The sequence below is a fragment of the Stegodyphus dumicola genome, chromosome 2 (genome assembly GCF_044657685.1).
Source record: "Stegodyphus dumicola isolate Sdum_Otavi_A_Nest chromosome 2, ASM4465768v1".
NCBI classification, from domain to species: domain Eukaryota; kingdom Metazoa; phylum Arthropoda; class Arachnida; order Araneae; family Eresidae; genus Stegodyphus; species Stegodyphus dumicola.
This window is the reverse complement of record NC_140769.1, coordinates 100901959-100924050: the sequence shown is the minus strand read 5'-3', so window position 1 is coordinate 100924050 and position 22092 is coordinate 100901959. Positions and strand designations below refer to the sequence as shown.

The window sequence follows — 22092 nt, the reverse complement described above, 5'->3', positions numbered from 1 at the left end:
TTAAAAGGAAAATAAAATACATCTAACAAAAAATGAAAGAAATGCAGTAATAAAAGTAGTCTTTAGAGTCGAAATTAAAAATTTCATTGGTCACTGTTTCAGATCTGATGATATATGGTACACAAGATATTTGAAGAAAATGTCTACAGACTTTAGTTCCTTAATAATCTGCAATTATAGAGTTTCTCAAAACAAAATTAAAAACAATATAAAATATTTTATGCTGACTCTAAAACCAAGCTTTAAAACATAAGTAAAATAAGAACTTTCACAGATAACCCATTTGTCTCTTCAACTGGAGCTTTAATGAATGGCTTCATCAAGTTCTTTTTTTTTTTTTTTAATTGATTTATGCAGGGTGGCTGTACTTCTCAGAACTAATGCTCAGATATACAGTAGGTTGAAAGGAAGGTCTTTGTTGCAACACGGTCTAGTGACAATTTCTAAAGCTTCTCCAATTGTAAGACAGCTCTTATATTAGGGTTTGTTTATGATTTTGCCTTTGTCCTATTCAGTTATTGAATCTGGATGCTCCAAGGTGTAATCAACCAAAAATGTTCTATTTTCTTTGATGTACTAGTTGCTATAGCATTTACAAATACCCTTCTTTATGCTCGACAATTCTTACTGATAATTTTGTAGATGTGCAATTCACATATTCAGTTTCTGTGTATTTCGTTGCAGATCAGGGCAGTATACATACCTTAAAGTATTTGTTGTGATGATGTTTGGTTTGTCTGTTCTTAAAATTTCCAAATGGATGCATCTGGGATTATGGCAAGTTTATTGCCAAGTCTTTTGAAAACAGAACTGATGCATGGTATAATAGGGAAATGTTCTAAAGAATTTACTTCTATTTGATTTTTTTCATACATAACTACAGAAGATTCTGCATTATTACTGAAGTCTACTGATTTTATTGATCAGTTTTTCAACAAAACTGGGTGGGTATTTACTGTTTTTTTGCAATTTATAGGATGTATTTTTATTTGCTTTTGTAAATTTCGAATGTAGAACAAAATTATTTAGCTCATTAAGTAAAAATAAATGCAGCTGTTTTATGAGGATGAACCATATGGGATAATTTCTGGATTACCAGTTGGTTTATGGTTGAGAGTAGTCTGAAGCATATTGTCAGTTCTTTAGATAAGGAGATAAAGTAATGAATATAAATACATCTAATAAATTGCAATAAACAATAAATATTCTTTGATTTTGTTGAAAAACTTATTAAGAAAATCAATAAATCAGCTTCAGTAGTTATTTGTATAAAAGTGAATTTGCTTTGATTGTAAGAATTAAACAGCTATAAATTCGATCATTCTGTACATCAGTTCTGTTTTCAAACGATTCAGCTATAAATTTGCTATACTCCAGCCCCATCCATCTGGGAATGGTTAAGAATAGACAGATTGGATGTTACCACAATAGACACTTCAGGTGTGTTTACTTACTTAAATCTGCAATGAGGATACTGGCATAAAAAAAGCCTTAAAATCAGAGAACTAAAAGTCACCACTAGACTGTGTTACAACAGAGACCTTCCTTTCAATCTATGAAATGAAGGTCAAGTTTTCCGACCAGTTAGAATTTACGTCCAGCTATGATACAGCTAGACGTAAATTCTGAGAAGTACAGCAACCTTGATAAAAGCAATAAAAGAGGAGGAACTTAATTAAGCCATTCATCCAGCTCCAGCTGATGAATCATCTGCGAAATCTCCACCTCCTATTATCTCCTAAATGTGGTTTTAGCATGTCAACCCAGAATATTTTATTTCCAAATAAACTTCATTTTAATCATGTCTGTTTTTTAATTCAATATGTTCTCAAAATAAGAGAATTTTATGAAAACAGTTTCAGCACAAACAGTGGAAAAGTTTTATATATAAAAAAAACTAATCTTTAATGTGGCTCTCTCTCTCTGTAAAGCTAAAAATTCCATTTAATAAAATGCTTATGGAAAATTTATGGAGATATCTGAGAACAAATTTTCTGACCTAGATCATTTTCCTGCAAGACCAGCTCAGTTTGCTCATTAGTGTCATAGTTTTGAGGCACCATCTTGTAATAAGGATAATAGTTGATGATGCAAAGTTGTTTGTTTGGCAGTCAAGTTTGCCAGGATAATGAAAGTCAGGGATAAATCGTTGCCCTGTAATTCATAGCTATAAAATTTAGGTCTTCTTGGTTTGTACACTCATGTCTTACCAATCAAGCAAACAGCCAGCTTCAAGGCCTGTTTATTAAGATATCAGTGTGACTCACAATAAATGAAGTTGTATTTGCTTTCCCACTGCACTTTTCAATGCCTATTACGGAACAATTTTTTTTTTTTTAGATAGATTTAAATAGCAATTATGAAACAAAAGTTGTTCATTTTGATGATTAACAGATCTGCACTGCGTGAAACAGTATTCATTGTGAAAGTTCTTGAGAGATTCTTAACACTATTAACTGAATATATTTTTGCAAATTTTGTAAATAAATATGTCAAATTATCTTTTATTTAAATTATTAAAACATTATGAATATTTTACTAATTCATGGGCATTCATTTGCTTCACGGGGACTATATAAAAAGTCTCATTTGTGTTTACCAAACCCTAATATTGGAAATTTTTTCATAAATTCTTCACCCTATTTTGAGAAAATATGTAATTGAAAGTATATGTCGTGAGTCAATATTTAAGGATATAAATACTACAGCCACTTTTCCCAACATTCCATACTTGACAAAAAAGATAAATTTTATATGGGTGCTAAAAACTGACAGATAAAATGCTTCTTATTAGAAACAGTTAAGTATAAAAACATTAAGAAACAATTAAATACCCAACAACTAAACAAACAAACAAAACAAAAAAAAAAAGAAGTTTTTACAAACCTGGTGTGTTGCTTTACGAGCTACATATGGTATCCTCTTCATGGCAATAAGTTCCTGTTTTTCAACACTTCCTAATACTAGAAACCAACCTTCATCTTTCTGTTTGGGAAATTTTGGAGCAATTGCTTTTGTTTCATGCCTGCATTTACTGATACGTCTCAGATTAACACTTAAAACATATTCTTGATCTGCATTTACTTTCAACCAGTAAGAATCTGGCCGAGGTCCAGCTATTTAAAAAAAAGTGGAGGGAGAAGAATGAAAATAAATTAGTCAAGTAGCTGCTCTTGAAATGAGGAATGCATGAGAAATACACTATCAAATTTACTTCTGGAATAAATTAAATAATATAAAATTCAGCTAAAAATGTATGATAATCTAAAATATTTCAGAATTAATATGCAATGCATACATCACATAATAAGTAAAATCTCCCATTTGCAAATATGTAGAACATCTATTAGGCACTATGTTTCAATCATATATATTATGGGTTTGTCAAGACCTTAAAAAATGGCACGTTGAAATGAAAATAACAATTTGAAATAAGAGTTTTTATACATGAAGAAAAACTCCTAAAATAGCTCAAAGTAAACAGACAGATAATGCCAAAATTCTTCTAATCATTGTTGACAGCAGATGAGGACATAAGTACTTTACCATGGGGTCAACATGTAATTTCAATTGCAGTTTTCTATTAAATTCATATTTCTTCACTTTCTTCAAATTCACCTTTTGGTTTGCAAATTTAATATCAATACTAATATTAAATTTTCAAACCAAACTTATTAAACAATATAAACTAAACAGAACCATAACTTTGTTGTAGACTAATTTCAATATTGTAATCTATGCATTCTAGTCAAGCTTCTCTCTGAAGTATTGTAATTTCAAAAGAATGTAATTTCAATTGCAGTTTTCTATTAAATTCATATTTCTTCACTTTCTTTAAATTCACCTTTTGGTTTGCAAATTTAATATCAATACTAATATTAAATTTTCAAACCAAACTTATTAAACGATATAAACTAAACAGAACCATAACATTGTTGTAGACTAATTTCAATATTGTAATCTATGCATTCTAGTCAAGCTTCTCTCTGAAGTATAATTTGCTGCTTTGCTTGTCATGGCTTGTAAAATTCTTTGAATATGTGAATAAAACTATGTCTGTAATATTTCAATCTACTAATCAAAAATCTGAAATTTGGCTTCAGTAAAGATGATCTGTGGAAATTTCATCATTTAACATCTGTATCACCAATCCATCAAATTTAATCATTTAGTGTACATCAGATGAAGATTTTGCTCCTTTTCCTATCCTGTTGCACGCAGCAGGTTTATACAAATCTTCTTAAATAACCATGCCAGACAAAATAGAAAAATTTGACACTTGAGAAAAAACAACTGTTGTAGGCAAGATAAACAGCTATAAATAATTCAAAGACAGATGTAAAAAAAACAGATGTAAGGAGAAATTTTCCTTAACACACATGAAGTACTACAGATGCAAACTTGATCACTTAGCAAAGTCTAAAGCAGTAGTTACTGAAGAGGAAGTTCAACAGTATAAAACAAACCAAATACCTCATAGTCATTTATTTATACAACTGCTCAAGAAGGAGCATAAAAACTTCATGAAAAATCACTCCTAAGGCTTTAAAAACGTATTTCCTGAAAACTTACAAAATATCACAAAGGCCAGGATTTGTGACTACTGCAAATATCACAAGGCAAACCAAATGTTGCTAACTTGGTTATAAAAATTGCAGCCAAGATCTAATAGGAGGATTTTTGCTCATACTTTCAATTTTATAATATGAATTTCTTACAATTCAAATGCTAATTAACTTAAGAGTGAAAAGATCTACAACATACTACATGAAAAAAAAAAAAAAAAAAACCCACGAAACACACACAATTCATAATTTAATTATGCAAAATATAAAATTGCTATATTCAATGCAGTAATTAACCCTTCAACTGTTGTGAAATCATGAAATTCTTTCTTCCCAAATACGTGCGATATTTCTCAGTCGTAAATTTGTAATGTGAGCTTTCTTATTTGACCCCCCCATGCAGTATGTAACTGGAGTGCAAGCTGAGCTCGTTCATGAACATAAAGAATTAAATACGTATATAAAAAGAAATTTATAACAATGGAAAAATACATAAAAACCATACTATACAAAAATGATCATAAATATTTACACAATTTACAATGTATACAAGTTGTTCCAAGTAAAAGTATATTCATAGTGGATTTTAAAGCATGCAAATTTGATTTGCATTGATACTATTCAGGGCATTCTGTTTCTTGTACTTGCACTATGCCCACAGTATGTTACAAGCACATCCATGTTACGGAAACACTAATCAAAGAAGTGTACTGAAATTTAAACTGAGTAAATTATTATTTGGGACACTTAGTATAACAAGGGAGACTGAACTTACACGTCCTTTTTATATTCAGCATTTTCATTTCTTCTTGTCTTGAATTATCCCATAGACCTTTAATTCCTGCTGTCACACTCAGAATTGGCAAAGATGTTAAAGTCTCATAAATCTATAAAATAATAATTAAGTCATTTGAAAAAAATTCAAAAACCAAATAGGACATTCTGCAACTTCAGAAAATCATAAATCAGTACTTCATTTATTTTGCCTTCTTCTAATTCTTCACGAAGAGCTGCAGCTAACACTTCATATCTGTCTGTTACTATGTGAATCAGCTGCGGTAGGCAGTCGATGATTTCTTGCATTGTATCATGGAAGGAATCAACATTAAATCTGCAATAGTAAGGAAATAAAAGAATTTCTAATAACAATTTATTCTTGGGAAGGCACAAAAGTCCACATAACTTCATAGAAGTAATATAAATACTCCTTCACTTATTTTTTGTAAACTTAGTTATTCAAAATTTTTCAATACTATATAACTGCTACCAAATTTGATACATTTCTTTAAAAGGGATCCACAGTGCATAACAGACATGACCAACATCTGACTATATAAGGTATTTCTCCCGTCTTCCTAGCGTGCCTTTGTGGTGTAGTGGTTCTGCATGCTGGGCCAGTATTCCAGAGGTCCGTGGTTTGATTCCCGGCAAAGCCGTTGTTAATTTTTCAATCTCTCTTGCTTCCAAAAAAATCCTACTGTCCCTACAGTGGTGCCCGAACTAAAAGGGTGTTGGATGATGATTCTCCTCACCCAGGATTTGGCAATTGAGTCCCCTGAAAACCCCAGTCGCCCTTTAAAAGGGGGAGTATATAAGGTATTTCTCCCACCTTCCTAGCATGCCTTCATGGTGTAGTGGTTCTGCACGCTGCGCCTGTATTCCAGAGGTCCGTGGTTTGATTCCAGGCAAATGCGTTGTTAATTTTTCAATCTCTCTTGCTTCAAAAAAAAAAAAAAAAAAATTCCTAATGTCTCTACAGCTTGATAGCCAGATGTAGCTTTTTGGCTTCTTAAATACAACATAAAAGCCTTTAAAAAAAAAAATCACTCCAGTTTGAAATAGAAATCACTTTACAATACACTTCTTTAAGAATAGTTTTTTAAAAAAATTATGCTACATGCACTGTAATTTTTTAACTATTTCACACTTTGCGCTGCATTTGTGGTTTACTGCCTTGACAATATGACAAGGTGGCCAATAAAGAGTAATACATTTCCAATACTGAAGCCACCCTCTTTGGAGAAAGTTGTAGCTTTTTGCTATCTATTGACAAACAAAGAAATCTTCCAGTTTTATTTTGTCTTCTCGTTCACTCTTCTGTGCACATTCCATCAGAGTGCCCATCTTGGCATATTATTGCTGGAAGTGGGCCTTCTTTGTGGGCCACCCTATACATTCACTTTTAGGGCAAGTAAAGGGCTAACAGCAGAAATGGTGACTACATGAGCATTAGTGATGTACATGAAATCTTACTAAATTACATCAATGTAACTTATTGTATTTTGACTGAAAAATAAATAAATAAATAAATAAAATGCATCTGATGATTCAATTTGCATTTAATGAAATAAATGATTTAGGGTTAGTTTTTATCCCTGTATGTTGTGCGTCCTCTATACTAAGTTGATAAGTTACTTTAAATTTTTTGTACATTGCACTGCAGGTTTTTTGCAGATGCTTCATTTCACTTGTTTTAGACTTAACAGTGAATAAAAATCTCTAATTCTGTTTTTTAAATTACTGTTATTCTGTACTTGGAAGAAAAGATTTTTATATTATTACAAAAACCATAAAGTATTCTTTTATTTTCAGGTTTATTACTTATAAAATCAAATGAAAATTATAATAAAAATTAAAAAAAAAGGGGTCTAATTTTTTTCTCTGAAAAAGAGCAGTTGGTTTTAAACTTTGTATGTCACAAGAATTCATTTTTCCGAATACAGAGGAAAAGCAACAAGTATTATTTATTTATATTTTTGTACTTATAACAGAATCTCAGTAAAAAGGCTTGACTTTTTACTGAGATTCAACTAATTTCTGGTAGTATTCAACTAATCAGAATTTTCAGAATTTTAGAAAGTCATTCCCTAAAAAAGTAAGCAAATAAGAGCCCCTGCAGCCAAACAATAAGATTTAGCACCAATAATGGATAAGAATGATATGACAACACAGTTATAAGATCTTTGTCTTGATTTTATGTAAACCAGCTTAGTTCTTGATAAATTGGTTTCTCTTTTGTAAACAATGGCAGTGGTCTCAAACTCAAATTGCTTACTGACTATTTATCAAAATATACATAAATAATAATAACACAAAGGAAAAAATTCTAATTTATATTTATTTTCTATCTGAAATCCAAGGAATTTCTATTGTTTACATTTTGTAACTCAATGCAGCGACATTAGTAGTGTTTAAACATTAAACTTTAGACTGATATTTTTTAAGGTATATTCTAATATGTTAAATTAACAACTTACTAACTTAACCTAAAAACTTGAAGTCCCAGAATACTGAAGCACTACAAGTGTGAAAACTAAATTTACTGACTCACCAGTGTGGGAAATTCTCCTATACCACCTTAAGGGTGAGAAACACTTACTGAGCTTTCATGTCTTTCCACAGTTGTGCAGATGCAATCGAATGGCTTCATCTAATACTCCAAACTCTTATGCAAGTTCCCTGCACATTTGATGTGGATTATACTCGATTCAGCAGAGCTTCATTGATAGTGGATGGACGCTCAATGTGAGGCTTATCCTGGAGGCTCTCATCTCTTGATACAAAGTGACTGAATCACTTTCATGCTTTGTGCTCACTTGCTGATGGCTCTACAGATGTATAGCATATTTTCCGACAAATTCTGCAGTACTGTTGACCACTTTGAACTCCTAAAGTAAGCACTGCTATAAATCATCTTTTGATACTGATATGTTCACTTTAGAACTGCTTTTGACATGACCAACATGCCTCACAACTGTGCACCGTTTAACAGATATGTTAATCCTGATCCCAATAGGGTATCTCTATCTGAATTTCATTTTTCACTTCAGCAGCACAAACTTTCTTTGGATATTTGGTTTCTTTTCTTCTGTTCCAGAAGTGTTTAACTGCTTTTAAAATTATATAAACATTTAACTGCTGCCCTTCAGCTTTCCTGAATCCTAAGGTGCGGCTCCTCCTGAGATAGAGTTTGATTATTACGGCTTTAAAATTTTTATGATCAGGCTATCTGCTAGACTACCACTATGGTTCAAACTCCAGCCTACTCTTCTGATTTAGGATCAGATGAACTTCAGGCTATTTCTGAAAACTGCAATTCACGCATGTCAAAATCTTTATAAGAATTACGATAATAATGTTATCAGAACAGGGCAGACAGTACAATAACTCAGGTAAAATGATTTTTGACAGTATTAAAAATAAAGGACCGAATCACCTGAAAAAATGCTTTGAGATTGTTAGTGTTTACAAATAAATGTTAAAGAATTGTGTTTCGAGGAAAAAAGTTTCCAAAACTATTTTTATGAAATTAGTAGTTTTGACTTTTTTATGCATTTCACAAATTTGCAGTTATATGAATTAAAAAGTTCAGAGTTAAATGCAAGAATAATAAATATACAGTCACACCCATAAAATATACTTCAGCCCCCTAAAATTTAAATGATTAAATTAGTATAGCTAATTTTATGTGGGGAAAAATTTATTTACAAATAAGCCAAAATGATAAAACACATATAAATTTCTACATAAATCATTTCAGATAACTATACTGTGAAATTCATTTCATACCAATTTAAATACCAAAAATAAAGTAGGTGACTAAATGTTTGCCTTTCAGTACACAGCCTGAATCTATAGGAATGCAGAAGAGGATTGACACCATAGTTTAAAACTTGGCTTTCTTTGGTCCTGTGTTAATGCCAATTTTATGCCAGTCTTGATCCTCTGCAAAAAATAATAATTTACTCACATTCTTTCTGTGTTATCAACTTCATCAGCTTGACTATGATATGCCAATGTACTTGGCCCATTTTCAAATTTTGCTTACACATGCTGTCCCAGAAGAAAAGAAAGAAACTTCAAGATAAATTATGTTTAATTTGAGCAATGAACTGCATAAAGATGACTATAAATATATTTCTAGAATTCAAAATATAAAAAAATCAATTGAAATTTTTTAGATATAAATCTTAAAACCTAGGATGTACTGATAATATACTCGTATTGGCCCATGTATTGATCATATGCCTATGACAGATGAGAAATGTGTATTAATATTCCTATTTAATATTACATCAATATATATATATATTTTAATGTTGCTAATCATATACTAGTGACTAGCATCATTTGTATGCTGGTGTCAATCCTATTAATGTAAGTCAAATCTAAAAGTTATAGATATACAGAAAAGCATACAGATGAGGCAAAATATAACAATTTTCAAAGAAGATTTCACATTAACTGAAGTAAGGCTGCACCAGTAAAAGCTTTTGAATTTATACAACAGCAGTGTGGTAATAATCGCATGATTAGAAGAACTATTTTGTTCTTTTTCTGAGTATGAACAACATATGGTAATAAAAGATACTATATGAAATGGCTCTTATATAAACAAACACATATGACCAACCTAGTGTCTATTCACAAAATAAAGCTCTCACAGAAAGCTGAATGAGACCATCATTGATAACTAGAATTTTAACAGGTTTCAAGAATAAAAAATGCCTTGATAGCATAATTAATATATATATATATATATATCACATATTATGACATATATATATATATATATATATGTCATAATAAAAGCAAAGGAAATGACGGAACACTGTAGATGCGTGATTAGACCCATATTGAAGAAGAATTTTGATTGCGAAGTATTTAAAGATTGGCAGTCGAGGCAGTTTTAATTCCATTTTTATTTCCAGTTGATATTTGTAGCCACAATCACTTGGCACTCTAGTCGTGCCTTTCCACAGAAGATTTTCATTTTTGATATTGTTGAGATAGAAAGCAAGCCAGCGAAATTACATCTTAGCAGAGTAGAGAGCAAAAGCTGAAGTGCGTAGTTATGAAAGATGGAAGCACACAAAGAGAAAAGTTTTGGTTTACAAGGACAGTTTCAGTTCCCAATGATTACGTCATCAGAGCTGCGCCGATCATAGAGTGATCTAGAAATGATGCAATGCAAAGAAGTTATTACGATTTTAGAATAGAGAGGAAGAATTAATGTTTATAGTTTAATCTATAATTTTGATTCATATATTTTTATCTTACATATTCCCCCCTTCAAAAAGGAAAAGGCGTAGCGACAGAGAAGCCTTTTTAAAGAAAAAGAGTTAAAGCACAAGCAAATTAAAAAAATATAAATAAATAATAAAATTTTGATCCTGTAAAGTATTATTTATAAATATCAATTTTTTTTTTTTTTTTTTTAAATAGAAAAAAGAAAGAGAGTAATTGAACTATTAGATACGACTGACTTTAAACTTTAATACATCGTAACATTCTAACAAAGAAAGAGGAGCATAGCGGAAGCGTTAGCATGACGAAGGCGAGAAGGCATCTGTCTAGGAGAACTTATGACGCAGCATTTATATGAGGAGGTTATGTAATAGAGTAGCTTCTAGAAAAATGTAGAAAAACTTATGACGCAGCATTTATATGAGGAGGTTATGTAATAGGTGCGAATGTTCTAGAAGGTACTGGGTTAGGGGACGATCCTGAATTGCAGAAAATTAATTAAAGGTTGCTGGTTCGCAAAGAGCAAAGCCATCGTATTTTTTTATATTTTACATATATATATATATATATATATAATATAATAATGATAAAAATGGAAAGACAAATGTTTCTAAAAGTTACAAATGTTTCTAAAATTAAAAATTTTGCCAGTTCCAATAATCTAATTTATATGGTAATATAAAATGAATATTTAATTAAATACTGTTCCTGAAATCACAAGCACAATTGCTGGTTGCAGTTTTTAAAAACTACATAGAGGTTAAACTAGTCACATTAACATTACACTTCAATCAATGCATTAAAATAGAAAATACCTCATGAGATTTAAGTGATAGCTTTCCAGGAATGGTAGTGTAAGTAAAGCATTATCATCATGCCACCGGCCTTGCAAAACCATTTGAAGCAAAGTCATAGACAATAATGTTGGAATAAGCCAACCTTTATCAGCTGAAACATCAATCATGGCCTGAAAAAAATATTCAGATATACTATGAAAACTACATGAATTTTAAAACTTTAAATTAATTAAAGGCAATTAATGGTCTCCTGATAAAAAAACAAAATGATAATGATGATGATAGTAATAATTACTTTTCAGTGTGAAAATTTTAGATTAAAACCTCAATGAAGTGTTCACCATTAGAAAATTTAGATAAAAAGAAAATTAATATATATTTTGCTTTTTCTTCTTAAACAAAACAATATCTAATGTTGCACACTCACAAAACTAAATGCTTTATTATACATGGTGTCTGTAAATAAAATCCCTTTATTCACAGCTGCAACAATGCATTAGAAAAGTGCAAAATTTCGCATGTGGTGCAAAAATGAAAGCAAAGCAAAAATCCATGTTATTTCTAAACACTGTCAATAAATGACATATTAATGTAATAGTAAACATGCAAATTTTTCAATAAAATGTAACAGCTGTGATAAAATCTGCAAGATAAAACCTAAAGAACATTTGTAGAGAACCTACTTTCATTGTGGTTGACAGTTACAATAACCCAAAGTTGATAAATTAGAGCTCTATTAGCAAAATTTCCTTCATCAAAATGTCAGTTATGCACCATCTGGTTTACAAACACTTCAGACTTTCAAGGAGCTTCAAATAGATCCAATGACTGTTAAAGGACAGAAGCAATAGGATCAAAAGCTGTTCATCCTGGAGCAGGAAGAAAAACCTGTTTCTGCAGAGGTAAGTATAGGTTGAAGTGAGTGGGACATCAGAAGTTTGCAACTCATCATACAGGTATAGTCTTGCCACATTAACTGTGCAGTTCCTCCTCACTTTTGAGGAAAAGCCCCCTTGAGTGGGGGGAAGGCAGTTACAGGATGTCCCATCTCTTTTCTCCTACCACCACCATCTCGACAGAACTTTAGAGTCACCATGTATTTTGAGATCCATTTACAGTTGCCACAAAGACACCATATGCTTAAAAGCATCCATGTCTTTCTTCTCCAGGATTCACTCACTGGCATGGTAATCAGTATTATTAACCATTGTAGTGCTGGGCAGCTATGGAGGTAGAACAGGAAGTTGCAGTTCAAGTGGAAGAGGATAGATTCAAACTTTAAGGGCAGCACTAGTATTCATTGTACAACAAAGGCATTATATAGGCCATGTTCAATTATCCATAAGATCATGCAGACATATTATCTCTACAAATTTTTGCTTGAATGGTAACTTTTCCCTCGTGATTTTGTGCACAATTTCGTTTTCTTAATCCCCATGAATTGAGTTTGGAATGGCCAAAGAATATCTTCTGGGCAGACAATGGACTTTTACATTTGGAAACTTCAGTGAATACTCACAGCATCCATATCTGAGATTCACAAAATCCAGGCCAATCCTAAATGCTTGTCTCATGATTGTATGGAGTGGATTTACTGTATCATTTATTTCCAGATCATACGTCTTTAAGGAGTTAACCTTAACAGATCCAGTCACATGCTCAGTCAGAGGGCTGTGATATGCAATTACTATTAGCGAATGAAATTGTTCCTGCTCTGCAAGCAGGTCAGTGCCCTGCATGCACAGTCTTTAAGCAAAAAGAAACTCCTTCACACATTATACGAGGGCCATCCAGGAAGTAGATTACGTTTCCGTCTGTGTCCGCTAGGGGCGGGGCTAGCGCGGCCATCTTGGGGTCAGAGCGTTGCGCAGCTCAGTCTGCATCTAGCCGTGCTAGTGAGAGGTTCGTGCTGTGCTCCGTTCAGATACTGTGACGGTTTGAAATGTCTGCGTTAATTGAAAATCCCGCGAGCTGCGAGGTGCGCTCAGTAATAAGGTTTCTGACTGCAAAAAACTGTAAACCGATAGAAATCTATCGGCAGCTTCGTGAAGTGTATGGGGACAACATTATCACTGAAGGTGGAGTGCGTCAGTGGGTCATAAGATTTCAAAATGGCCGAACCAATGTTCACGACGAAGATCGAAGTGGGAGACCCAGCATACGCCGAACTTCTCGAAAAAGTCGATGCTAAAGTCCGTGAAAATCGAAATTTCACAATAACGGAACTTTCTTTGAGTTTTCCACAAATTTCGCGAAGTTTGTTGCACGAAATCATCAGCGAAAAGCTTGGTTACCACAAGTTTTGTGCAAGATGGATTCCAAAAATCTTGACAGAGGACCACAAAAATCAGCGAATGGCTGCAGCGTTGAACTTTTTGGACGCTTACCATAAGGATGGTGACTCTTTACTCGATCGCATCGTTACTGGTGACGAAACATGGGTGAAACATGTGAACTGTGAAACGAAATTGCAATCAATGCAGTGGGGGCACACAGGTTCTCCCCCAAAACCCAAGAAATGCATGCAAACAATGTCGGCAAGGAAGATGATGGCGACTGTTTTTTGGGACAGAAAAGGTGTAATTTTGGTGGACTTCCTGGAAAGAGGCACTACAATAAACTCTCAAAGGTATTGCCAAACTCTCCAAAAACTCAGAAGAGCAATTCAAAACAAGCGCAGAGGAATGTTGAGCTCTAAGATCTTGTTGATTCACGACAACGCCCGGCCCCACACGGCAAATGTCACTCGTAAAGTTCTTGAATCTTTTAAGTGGGAGTTGTTTCCTCATCCGCCGTACAGTCCCGACCTGGCACCAAGCGACTTCCACCTATTCCCAGCAATGAAGAAGTGGCTGGCTATGCAGCGTTTTGATGACGACGCACAGCTGCAAGAAGAGGTAACGAAGTGGTTGAAGGCGCAGGCGGCCGAATTTTTCGACGAAGGAATTTCCAAGCTCGTACATCGCTACGATAAATGCCTTAATTTGTATGGTGACTATGTAGAAAAGTAGTATTTGAGTGTGGCTTTCATCTGTATATAATAAAATTTGTTTCCTATACTTTGTTTATTTTTTTATTCCAAAACGTAATCTACTTTCTGGATAGCCCTCGTATGTTGTGTTAAGGATGTTCTCAAAAAATGTTTTGCAGGAGAACAGATCACCCAACAGCACTTTCGTAATATAAGAGCTTTCAGACCAGAAGACTTGAATCCCTGTAATTTTTGGGTTTGCAGGAATTTGCACAATATTTCACATGTCCAAGCAAACACTTTGCTTGATAAAGGAATATGATATTTTGCAGTTTACATTTATGGCCATCATACAGAGCATGTTTTGCAGTAATCAAAATTGTATAAAAAAGTATCCAAATATGCAATTTATTTTTTACTTACTTGATTAATAAAATGCCCTCTAGTAATAATATTTGTAATTAGATTTTTTTCTTTGAATGTCTTTCTGATTCCTTTAATGAACAGTTACAGCTGCAGGCAGTTTTGAATAAGAAACTTTAACTATGGACACACTGTATACACATATTTATCCTTTATCATATGTTTTCATACTTGCAAAAATTTTCTTCTTTAATTAATAACATTAATATCGATTCAGTTCTTAAAAATGTTTTCAAAATTCTAATATTTTACTTCTTTTATGTTTCATTACTATTTTCCTTAATAGATGTTGCAGCACTTATTTTTGTTTTTCTTCACCCATAGACTTCTATATACAAAGACTGCTTTCTCCACTCTTTGCAAAAAAACTTTTTGCTGCCGAAAAATGGGGATCTATATTTGTTCATTTATGTCCTGTTATCTTAAACCTGACAACCCTTGAAATCAGTAAAGTTTTATTTAATGTATATGCTAATCTAAGCCTGCTATTTTGGCATAATTTTATATTTCACTTACACACATTTCACCTCTAGTTGAATTCTTTATTGTTGAAGAAAACTAAACTCCAATTCAAAATCAGCATTTAATAGCTCAAATGCATTTCGAATTCCTCATAAACTAGTTTGACCTCATAAAAGCCAGGAAAGTGGATACTGATGACCTTTGAAAGAGCCTTCTGTCTAGGACTCACAGTATCTATATCTGATTATACAGTCAAAAGTCTTTAATCCGGACATCCATAATCCGGAAAGATGTATAATCCGAACCTCATAGCTACAAACTTTCTGCGCATGCTCGTTTAATGTATAATAGACGGTATGAGCTAAGCTAAAATTATCTAATTATCTATTTCAGTTAATGTTGTAGATTGCATTGTTCCTTAATCTTCTAATTGGATCCACCTTATAATTTTTTGCAGACTGTTAAAGCAAGTTTATAAAAGTAAGCTTGAACTTTCGATTATATCAAAAAGAATTTCTGATTCTGGAACTGCCAAAGGATCTACAAAGCGAAAGCATGTTTTGACGTCCATCAAACAAAGAGTGGAATTGCTGCAAAAAATGGATAAAGGAATTTCCTTTGTTTTTCAAACCATTCTGAAATCTGTTTATCAATTTCACGCTGCTCTGCAGGGGGTCATGGCGCGCAATGAACTGGAAGTTGATCTGTCAGCACTATCCTTATCTTCAGGGCAGATGTTTTTATTTCATTCAGCTTATAATTCCTTACTAAATGTAGTATTTCATTTCGATGTACTCCGTCTTTGATATGATTTAAATCAAATTCTTCGTCATTATAAATATCATGAATACACATCAAATAGTCTTCTGGTTGCAATTTTCTAATTCCGACTATGCGTAATGTATGCTTTACGCCTACGCGCATTGAAAGAAATGTTTAATAAAGTAAGCAAATAAATATTAAGCTTTTTTTTGGTAAATTTTGATACCATTTAGATCATAATTGCTCTTTATTTCATAAATTACGGTTTCATATTTTTAATTTTATAATTTCTGCATGCCATCTTACCAGATTTAAACTAATGATCTATAATCCGGAAAAACCGATAATCCAAAATCGCCAAAGTCCCAACGAGTCCGGATTAAAGAATTTTGACTGTATACATATGGATGATGATTACATAGATTTATCCATATAGATTACATTAATTGGGCCTTGTATTAGCAGCTAGGAATAAATTCATCTGCATGTCTCTCATGCCAGCAATAATATGATCTTGAAATTTACTGAGATGATCACTGTGTGTGTGTGTGGGGGGGACGACTTAGGCATTTTCTTCTTAAAAATATGGTTAGCAGAGTAACAAAGAAACATTTAAAAATACTTCTACGATTTCTATGATACAAATTTCTTTTTAGATACCAATCCTCTGGATACTATATCATTCCATATGACTCCTTGGACTAACTATAATTTTACAAACAACTTTGATTAATTAGTAGATTATGATAAATTGACAGTACATTTGAGTCTAACAAAAATACTGCTATACAGAACCCAAAACTATGAAGATAAGCATCCTATTTAGTTTTCTTTTTTTCACTCTCTTAGCTCTATGTTACCTCCGTGTCATCACAGTCAAGCATTACATGCCATTATAGTTAAGATCACATGATAAACATTGCATCTGAGAATATAAATATTTTAAGAATTACATTTGAGAGGCTTCAATGTTAGCAATTTATCAAAAATACACTTTTTTTTTTTTTTTTTTTTTTTTTTTTGTGGAAGATTGCCAAGAGTTTCTGTCAGTGACATTTGACTAAATAAAGAAGGCACAAAAAATGAGATTATACTGGGTTATTCATAATTCCCTGGGGAGTTTCAAAATGCTACAGTAAAAAAACTAACATCAATGCAGCGAAAATAAACTTGTACTAAATACAGAAACTATTCAAGTTTCTCAGAATAGCAGCTGGCAGAAGATGGCAGTACACATACAACTGAAAGAAGAAGCAAGTGAATCGAAATGGTGTTATGGGCAAACAAAAAGCTTTTTGTGCGTCAGAATTTGCTAAATCGGAGGGGTATTGATGCAGTGGGCATTTCATGTAAAATATCGAACACAGGGACCCACTGACAACACAATTTATATGTGGTACAACAAGTTCAAAGAAAGTGGATGCATGTGTCCTAAGCAATGAAGTGGTCTGCCAAGTCCATTTGCAGAAACTGTAAGTGATGTATAGGAAATGTTTTTTGAGTAGTTCAGCAAAATCAACCGTTCATGCAAGCTGTGAAACGGGGATTTTGCAATCAACAGCATGGCGAATGGTATACAAAACTCTGCATATGAAGCTATACCGACTGCAAATGGTGCTAACTTTATGGGATTGCATTTCTTGTATGAACTTTCGCATCGATGTCCAAGCCAATGATTCAATACTGCAGAAAATGACTTTTAGTAATGAATCCATCTTTCACTTGTTCAGCAAGGTAAACCACTACAACTTACACATTTGGAACACTGAAAACCCTCATGCAGTAGCAGAATACTGTTGTTATTTCCCGGAACTTCGTGTATTTTGTGCTATCTCTTTCTCACATGCACAGGCCTTTTTTTTTTTTTTTTTTTTTTTTTTACAGAACAGATTGTTACTAGTGTAGTGTACATAAATATATTACAATTGTGGTTAATGCTGCAGTTATACAAACATGAGAATGATGACTTCATTTGTCAACAATATGGAGCTCCATCTCATTTCCTGTAAGATGTGGGTAAGCATCTAAACACACAATTACCTTATCATTGGATTCAGGAAGTTTCCGAAGATGATGTATATCTTTTTCCACAGCCCAAATGCTCACTGGATTTAACACTATGTGACTCTTTCTTGTGGGGTTATGTAAAGGACTTTGCTTTCTTAGTCCCTCTGCAATGTGATTTAGCAGAATGGTGTGAAAGGATCACATGTGCTGTCAATACGATTCACGATCCATGTTGAATAGAGTTTGGCAGGAACTGGACTATTGCATTGATGTATGCCATATGACCAAGGGCTGACATATAGAACACTTGTAAGGGCTGTAAATAAAACTTGAACTGTTTCTGTACTTAGTGCAATGTTTTTATTTGCTGTATTCATCTTAGTTTTTCTCTAGCCTTCTGAAACCTTGGAGGGAATTATGAATAACCTTGTGTTGGTATTTAACTATGATTTCAATGCACCATAATCCTTTCTGAAGTTGCTGAAGGTTTCATTCATGCACTGGCATACTCTGCAATGATGGCAAAAGTTTGACTTTATTCCAGGCTCACATTATACAGGATTAGACTAAAACAAAAAGGTTAATGCTTCTAAATTGAAAGGGTCTTGTTTTTAAGAGGAAGCACTTTAGCGCCAACTTCACCAAAGTTTTCTTGAAGACAATCAAGCAATACAGCCATAAATCAGATAAAAAAAGTTTTTATTTGTTTGACTACTGTGGGGGGGGAATACAACTATTGTACAACATTATTTTAGAATACTTTTAGTGAGACTTTTAAATGCAATTTCTAGACAAACTTTTAGAATACAGTTTGGGTAAAAATCAGTCTCAGTGACGCACTGACACTTCGGAAAACCAGAATATGGTTCTGGTGGCATATGGTTGGCCACCAAGGTCTAGATTTAACATCATGTGACTACCTGTGGGAATATATCAAGAGATGAATTTTGGTTACTCCCCTACATATAATTTTGGATATCTTAAACACATTACAGTAGTAACTATTAAAACACTTACTTCCATTAAACTCTGAAAATATCTATTTCTTTTAGGATAAACCTATACGTCCTGCACTGTTTATGAAAATATCTTATACTGCAGCACTTAATGACAGCTGATTCAAAGGATGCATGCATTTTGCTATTACCGATTTTCTGGTCAAAAGTTGAAATTATATTTTCGGCACAGATGTGCTAGATGCACCGGCTGCAAAATTTGGAGATATTTTGTCTTGTATGGTAACCATGAGATCTTGGCAAGATTTTGTTTCATATGACAAGCCTTTTAACTAATTTAGGCATTTCTGTATGTTTTGTATTAGCTGAGAAATAATGTTGGCTAATACAAAACACTGTACGTAAGCGATTTTTTATTTAGTTGCTTCTCTCATGCGGATTTTATGTGCTGAATCACACGTGGATGTTATCTGGATATATGGACCCATTTTGATTGCTTGTTTATTGCCTTATTTATTATGGCTGGAATGTCAATGAAAATCTGTTGCTTAGAGTAATGAGCCATGTACTTTGGATGACAATAGGTTTTGGTTTTCTACATAGATATTCTGTTGGTGTTAGTAATGATGCATATACGCATGGCTTTTACACGCAAACAGAAGTTTTTTTTTTTTTTTTTTTTTTTTTTTTGAATTTGCGTTGTTTTCTTTTGGTATGTTGATAATGTTTCTGACTTATTGATAGTTTAATGATCTTAACAGAGTTGCGAAAATTGCAAACTTGCATCCAATATGTAACTTTTGCATTATTATTTTAATACACAGTGTTTGCTATTGTAATCACACTTACTATATTTTCTATTTAAAAGATTGTGTATACTCCAAATTTATGGTTTTTATTGAAGATAAATTAGATATTTTCCAATTATTGATGTATGGAATACTAATATGTGCAAAGAAAGTATAACATCACTCAGGAATCTGAAGCTATGTATTATGTTCATTTGCTGTAAATTTTTTTTTAAAAATTAATACAGTCATTTTGTAAAATTCTTATAAAATAATGAAAATTGTCTACTTAATAGTAAATAAGGGATTAAAAAGTTCTGTAGCGATTCAATCATTTGTCAAAATGGTAGAATTAAAGGGCTCTGCAACACAAATTTAAATTAAAAAGAAATTTTTTTTATTTGTATTAATCCTTAAAAAAATCTTTTAAAATACTGGAGTTCTCTAAAATACAAGTATACAAGAAGGGATGTTGTTTACAATGTTTCAATAAATGGTGTTATTCTATAATGGCAATTTAAAATAAACAATTTATTATGCTTATTTTCAGTAAAACCAAAGCTTATTTATCAGGAATATAAATTTAAAATAAAGAACTTAAATTACAATAATAAACAAATTATTATTATCAGTAGAAATATTAAATGCATTATAAAACTTAAGAATACATTGCGACGTCATAAACTTAGTCCTGGCCATTATGATGTCATTAAGTGCTGCCTTCTCAATTTTGTTTACATTTGCACTTTAAGCCTAGCATGTTGTGAAAATGCAGTTTTCTCCCCCAAACATTTTGGTGATAATTTTTTGCCAACCCGGTGCATTTGGCACATTTGTTCTATAGTTTTTTTCTAAATGAAGAAAAAATGATTTAAATAAATGCCCGTTATTTTCTTTCTTTTTCCCCATTTATGAGCAACTTTGTTCTACACATGTGAACATAAATTTTAAACAATGCTAACAGATCTTACATCCATTTTATGAAAAAGTAGCCAACATACGACAATACTATACAGTTCTTAATTCAAAACCAAACTTGCTTAAGCAAAAAGTTTATACTTAAAATTTCATTTGGTTTATACTTTATATAACTTATACAAATGTTTCCAAAAATCCATGCCATATTAGGTGTTCCGTATACTTGCCATCACTGATATTTTAAAACACACAGATTCAGATGAAAGCCCGTAATGTTTACATTTTAAGGATTTATTTCTTCAAAAAGAAAAAGGGGGGACTTTAAATGAAGAAAACTTGAACCTTTATTACATCTCCAAGCAGTTATCCTTTCTAAAAATAATAATTATCAGCTCAGAGAGAAACAAGAGATAACATTAAAAGTTAATTAATTCTCAATGCAAGATGAATATTGCAATCACAAGACACCTCAGCAGAATGCAGCATGCTTAAGCAGATTAACTTTCAAATGATAAATGGCTTTTCATGCTCTAAAAGGTAGGTAGCACTATCAGAATCTCCAAGAAAAATCAATTCCAAAATTTTAAAAATGTAACTCCATAAACTTCAAAATACTGCCAAGTTAGCAAATAATTGCCAAATGTTTACAATACCTTGTTAGTACCAACAGTCTATGACTCTCTTTTAGTTCAGTGTCCACTTAAATAGAATTAAAAGTTCTAAAAAATAGCTAAGCAATTAAACACATAAGAATATAACCTACAGCTGGTTAGTACTGACAGTCTATGACTCTCTTTTATTTCAGTATCCATTTAAACATGATTAAAAGTTCAACAAAATAACTAAGTAATTAAACAAATGAGAATAGAACCTAGCAAAAATTAAAAACTACACAAAAAGATGCCAGAAATAACATAAAATTATGATAAAATAAGAATAAAACACAAAATAAAATTAAACATATATAAACCAATAATCAAAATACAATATTTGCATAAATTATAACAATGCACTTAGTGAACTCAGATCAGTTTGATGGCAAATGATACATCCTTTCTTCCAGGTTGCAGATTACATATATACCTAATTCGATCTGCAGAGCGTGGAGAACTGAAGACTGACACATCTAGTCTTCCATTTTCTTGGCACAAAACTTTGGAGCTTGCATGAATACCACAAACAAATTCTGCGATGCCACTCAGTGATATCTGAAATTTATCCAGTAATCAGCAAAATTATATCAAGGTACCTTGCAACTAGACTTAGCAACATCTTGTATTTAGAAAAAACTTCGAAAAATCACAATTATTTTTTTGTTATATCCTAGCATTTAAAGAGAATCAGCAGTTACCAGAATGGTCACAAACTTCTACATAACCATCTCCCACATGCTCCAACGGATATCTTGATAATGAT

At 32.4% G+C, this 22092-nt stretch overlaps 1 protein-coding gene across 1 annotated transcript in view; it reads right to left on the bottom strand.

The window, feature by feature from the left end:
* Window positions 1–22092, bottom strand: part of obe (activating signal cointegrator 1 complex subunit obelus) — a 231708-nt gene that overhangs the window by 1256 nt on the left and 208360 nt on the right. The window contains exons 35-38 of the mRNA XM_085810960.1: window positions 11408–11559; window positions 5538–5676; window positions 5341–5452; window positions 2887–3116 (exon numbers count right to left, since the gene is read on the bottom strand). Coding sequence (XP_085667086.1) covers window positions 2887–3116; window positions 5341–5452; window positions 5538–5676; window positions 11408–11559 — 633 coding nt within the window. The remainder of the gene's footprint in view (window positions 1–2886; window positions 3117–5340; window positions 5453–5537; window positions 5677–11407; window positions 11560–22092) is intronic.